Source organism: Gavialis gangeticus, unplaced genomic scaffold, assembly GCF_001723915.1.
Source record: "Gavialis gangeticus isolate Ggan-Ray unplaced genomic scaffold, GavGan_comp1, whole genome shotgun sequence".
NCBI classification, from domain to species: domain Eukaryota; kingdom Metazoa; phylum Chordata; order Crocodylia; family Gavialidae; genus Gavialis; species Gavialis gangeticus.
The window spans coordinates 6,163,021-6,168,599 of record NW_017729017.1 but is presented as its reverse complement, the minus strand read 5'-3'; the positions used below and the strand labels follow the sequence as shown (position 1 = coordinate 6,168,599).

At 36.7% G+C, this 5,579-nt stretch overlaps 1 protein-coding gene across 1 annotated transcript in view; it reads right to left on the bottom strand.

Moving 5' to 3' along the window:
- Positions 1-295: 295 nt before the first annotated feature.
- GGT7 (gamma-glutamyltransferase 7) overlaps positions 296-5,579 on the bottom strand; it is an 87,413-nt gene continuing 82,129 nt past the window's right edge. Inside the window, exon 15 of the mRNA XM_019513011.1 lies at positions 296-4,335. Coding sequence (XP_019368556.1) covers positions 4,172-4,335 — 164 coding nt within the window. The 3' untranslated portion in view covers positions 296-4,171. The remainder of the gene's footprint in view (positions 4,336-5,579) is intronic.

The following is a 5,579-nucleotide window of genomic DNA, read 5'->3' as shown; positions in this document are numbered from 1 at the left end:
CAACAAACTTGTTTGGTTTAACTGAGCAACAAAGTGAGAATTTAAATGTCATCTGCACTGGGGGTGTCTGGATCAGAGGCTTCCCTGAAGGCCCATTTTATAAAGTGTACTGAAATATAAAGTCTTTAAGACAGGAATTGTTTCATACAGCCTGTACCTACAGCTCAGGTACAACTGGGTCCTGGTCTTGTTTTGGACTTCTAGAAACTACTGTAATACGAATAATGTTTAACAAGACAATGGAGTCTGTCAAAAAAAATAATGTAAAGAATGAAACTGGTACCTCACAAGCTGGTAATAGAAAAAAAAACTGTATTTCAGCCTTTTTCACTTTATGTGAAAAAATGCACAGCTACAATTGATTTCAAGACAGTCACAGTTGTGATTACAATGCATTTTCTTATGTCTGTATTTCCAAATAAAAATGATGCTATATAGCAAATGTGGTACTTTTACACTCATACACATGACCAATTTTAGATTTTCCAAAATGAAATATTATATAAGAATTCCATTATCAGAACTTAATTTCTCCCTGCCCCTCTTAAAATGAACTAAGTGATTCCTACTCCAGAATCTCTACATGTCCACTTTAACATATGTGGGGAAGGAAATGGGGAAGACATATTTTGATGAGCTTTTAATGATCTTTCCTTATAATCCTCTCATACTTTTTTCTAGGATTTCATAAAAGAAGGAATGTGGTAAGGAAGGAGAGGACAAGAATTTAGATACCAGAACGGTAGGCACTGTTTAAATTACACATGTAGTGATTGTCCTTCTACAGTTTTCTTTCAGCTGGCGGATGTGATCCCTTCTTAGGGAAGGTGTATGCTGTGCTGAGGGATTGTCTCTAGTTAACTTGAAGAACTACTGCCCTCAAGAAGCTATTGCCTTCAGGAACTTTTTCCCTCCAAAGTAGGTTCACCCTTGTGGGGACCATCTCCTTTTCACAAGCTCTGAACACTGGATGGCTCTTCTTTGGCCATCTCATTGTTGGAGAACTATTGAAACCATCTCATCTGTTCCATACACAGATTTACTTTTTTTTCCTGAAGGACCATTAAATATGGCTAACCCTTCTGAAAATTGTCCTTCTTTGCCAGGATTCTCTTTTTTTTCTAGCTTATAACTTTCAAAAGCACTTCGCTGAAGTATGGAAAAACTTTCTTATAAAGCAAATATTTACCCATTACAACACCATCTCCTACTATGGTATTTAAAAAAAAAAAGCCCTCACTATTTCAGCTTTGTGATATAATTTTATCAGCCATAATGGGGATATGAGTTTTATATAGTTATGCTTTAAAAAACTCAATCAATCCTCCTCCTCTTAAATTAATGTAAATTCTACTGAAGTCAATGGAGTTATATTTGCATATTACTGATACAGAGGAAAGGTGAGCTGATAATTTTTCTTCAGTTCTGGGTAATCCTTGGGATCAAGACTTTTCAGGGGAACTCTGTTAAAAAGAACTATCAGAAATTTGTAGAATCCCATTTCCAAGAAGGAAACTAAAAGCTTTATTCTTTAATACAGAAAATGAGCCTTGCTTCTGATTTCTTCATGTCAGTCCAACAATTCGTAGTTCACTAAATAGGTGTTGGCAGCCACATTGAAAAACTACTGAGTGTGGTCTGGTCTCCTTTAAATTTATTATAATTTACTACAAGTCAGTGAAGTTATTAACATTTTATACTAATGTGAGATTATAATTACATTCATTCACTGTTTGTAATGGTGGGAAGGAGGAAGGCAAACAGACCTCCCAGAACAGAGGAGGGAATGCAGGATTAAACAAAATCATTATTACAAATCCAGAATTATCTTGCTGTCATTCACTTTTGTATTTTTAGAGTTTTAAACAGAACAGTCTGTTTGAAATCTTGCTTGTGTCAAGCACAAACTGCTGCATTTAAAGCCATTCACACATTGCTCATTAGCTGTATTGAATCTCTTTAGGAAATCACTGATTAATTGATTGGGCATTCAAGATCAAAAGCTGATTAAGGTTATTCCTGATGTAACTGCCATCTCTCTGTTTCTTTTCATTTTTTCTCTTTCCCAATACAGGCCTTGATCCAGGAGAGCACTTAAGCAAATGCTTAACCTTCAAAACATGAGTAAAAAAATCTCACTGAAATCTCACTTTGGGACTATAAACAATCACTAGATTTATTTCACAGTTGGTCACTAAACCTCCATATACAGGAGGACAGAACATTGCTGTTTTTATGCTAGAAAAATCCCAAATTTTAAGCGGTGAGGTTCAGTACACAAAAGTGCCTCCCTACCTTGCCTGGTGCTCCAAAACATCTATAGTTTTATGAGCATGTTCTAACTTTTGGCATTAATCCAAACTAATGGTTGCATTAGAAGAAGTAAAATGGATGTTCTTTGCCCACACCCCAGGGATTTTCCCTTTGACATAAAGTGCATCTCTGCCCCCAGTGGACTTCCACAAGTAACACATGCTGCCCCTACTATAGCACTTCCCTTTTTTCCTGGATGAACAATCATAACAACTGAACTACTGAGTCAGTTAAGACCTAATACATATCCAGTTTCTCATTTCTGCTACAAAGCCACCTTACAGGTAGCTGCTTTACAGTGGTGTATAAAAATGAACTCTGTAATATCCTTTCCCTACCTCAGTGTACAATGTTTGACTTCAATAGTTAAAGTTTGTGAAATGTTTTGAGATCCTCAGCTAAAAAATGCTAAATAAGTGCAAAAAATATTCATTTCATAATCTGCATTAGTTCATTGAACCCCTTAGGAGGATACTACATGCTTTCCACGTCAAGTTGCATTTGAGCTATAAAAGGTACATTAGAAACACATCACTGTTCACAAGACTCCAGATCCTTGGTCCCTCAGACAGGACAAAAACTGGAATTCTCTTCATAAGCATCAAATAAAATTCCAAGACAATCATAAGCAGACATACATATATAATATGTACAGTGGCTCATAGATACATTAACATCAGAAAGGAAACCAATACAATTTAGGTTGTGTAACAATGAAAAAATAATTTAAAATAACCCTCTAAAATGGTAAAGTGCTGGATTTCTCTATATAATTTACTGGTGAAAAGAAAAAGAGATGTACAAATGCTGATCAGAATGACACTGTGCAGTGATCATGCTTTTTATTGATTTTCCATTTTTATTTGAAATAATAAATGCAGAATTCTTCCTTCACTCTGCGTTGAACATTTGGGACTTTAAAAATATCTAAAGTGTTCTTGCTTTAAGTCTTCTCTATATATTGCATGTTTTTCTAATATATCCCTCATAATAGTATCAAAGCACTAATCTGAAATATTTCTATGAATCTGATGTGCATGGAAGCATGGGATTCCTTAATGTTTTTAGAGCAGGCAGTATTAAAAAAAAACCTGAAGGTACCAAAATTCTTTCTACATAACAACTTGCCGTGTGACTACCCCTCATGTAGCTGTTGTGGGGACATCCGTAGTGAATACCTAGCCCCATGCTGCCAGTGAAAATGCAGTCCAACTCAACAAAGTTTGGAATCTTTTCAGTGAATGGATTCCAAACTTTTATGGTAAAAGAATCATATGGGAAAAGCATGAATAGAAACTATATAGGAATACATATGCTGGTAAAAATCAGCTGGTCCATGTGGAATATTAAAGAAATCCCTATGGAAATCCAGGTATGACTGCCTAAAACCAGCATATCAGTTTGTATTATATCCACTGAAGACTGCTGTACTATACTGAAGACTGATGTATCAGCAGCAACCATATGTTTGGCACAAAATATTTTGGTCTCATCATGTCTTTTGCTAATATTTCTGCCAGTTACATTAAAATGTTTAAGGTTGGAATTTGCAATGGCTGAAATCATTAATAGGGTGCTGCCAAAAGAAATGTATATTCCCTGCATTCCTTTGACTGCCATCCAGGTTACTGCAACTCAAAGTGTTCGATTAAAAATGTCAAAGGGCTATCTTGAGGCTTTACCAGCCTCTTGCATTGTTTGGGGTGGGGAGTGAGGACAGTCTCTTCAGCAGTGCAGAAACCCACAGAAAATACTGCTTGTTCCACACTGGGGGAAGAAAAAGGGGCCATTTCAGAACATGCAAATAACTTGTTTGTTTGTTTAAAGCCGTGTTCATGAACACACCATCTGGAAGTCACTATAATATCGTGGCTCCTGCAGCATCCACACTTCTTGGGTCTTTCACTCCAATGATGAAATTATTGGTTCTCCTGGCTCCATGAACCAGAGAGACCACTTTGACTTTATCTACATGATGACCCCTGGCTTCGAGGAACTCAATATCTTCTTGAGGAAATTCACCTGTAAGGATTTAAGAAGCACTTATTTTAATTGAAACTATGATTTCATTCATTATAAAATTTTCCCTTAAATCTTTTGGCATCTGCTGTACCAATAAAATTGCCTGTAAGTGTCCCATACTTAAGGAGCAGCATTGAGTTGGGAGGTAGGGAAAAGAGGGATTTTTAAAGATCATTTAAAGATGTGGAGGAAAGGCAGGGATATAAATAATTGGTGTTTATTTATTTAATCTGTTCGTAGAGCAGAGACAGATACTTACACATACAGCATTGATAGTCAAGGCAGACAAATATTAATAAAACAACTTGCTCAAACTACTGATGCTGTATGTTATAGTAAAATATCTTTGCATCTTCCACTTAACATCATTTCCTCTCGATATCAACGTGGCCAGTTTTTCTCCTTTCTCCCGGTGGGTTTTTTTTTTTTATTTGGCCTTTCATGTGTTTTACTATTTTTGTGTAAATAGTAGAGAAGTATCTCAAAGAAAAAAAGGGGGCTGTAATCTGGTCCATGACATGACAAACTAAACAGAGAAGTAAAAAATGCTATGGTAATTACAATGCAAATGTAAGAGCAAGTATGAGAGTTTTGCAGGTAAAGGTATGCAGTATTATCAAAACCAAGAGTGCCAAAAATCACTGTTCAAGACCTAAAAAGTGATGAGATGTGGGGGTATTTTGCCTTCTGGTTTCTGACCCTTTAGATTATATTTTCAAGCTATTCTATTAAATTGAGGCAGGCAGTTATTTCATCTGGAAGGCCACTTAATGAGTTTTGGTGAGCTGTTGAGGGTCACAAGGGTAGCCTCGCCCCTTGAGCAGTGCCCCACTCCCGGTCACCATCTTGGGACCAGAAGTCCTGCCCCCTAACTCCTGACTTTTGCCACTGGAAGTCCCACCCCTTCCTGCCAGAAGTACTTCTTTTGGGAAAGGGGGTTGCCATCTTGGAACCAGAAAAAAAAAACACATTATATACTAAAAATCAAACATCCATAATGATGTATTTTAAATGTTATTAATAAAAATATTTTTGTCCTGATTTGTGTGTGTTTGCACCATGTATATAGAGGTGACTGCATAATAGCTCAAAATGAAGTCTTATTCTTGTATATTTCAGGGGAAAGGGGAGGTGGCTGGGAATGTGTATGTGGGGGATGAGGCCTGCTGGAATTCCCCGTCACAGCAATTCAGGGTTTTGCATCATGCTGAACAGGTGGATTTGTTTCTCCTACTACAACCCCA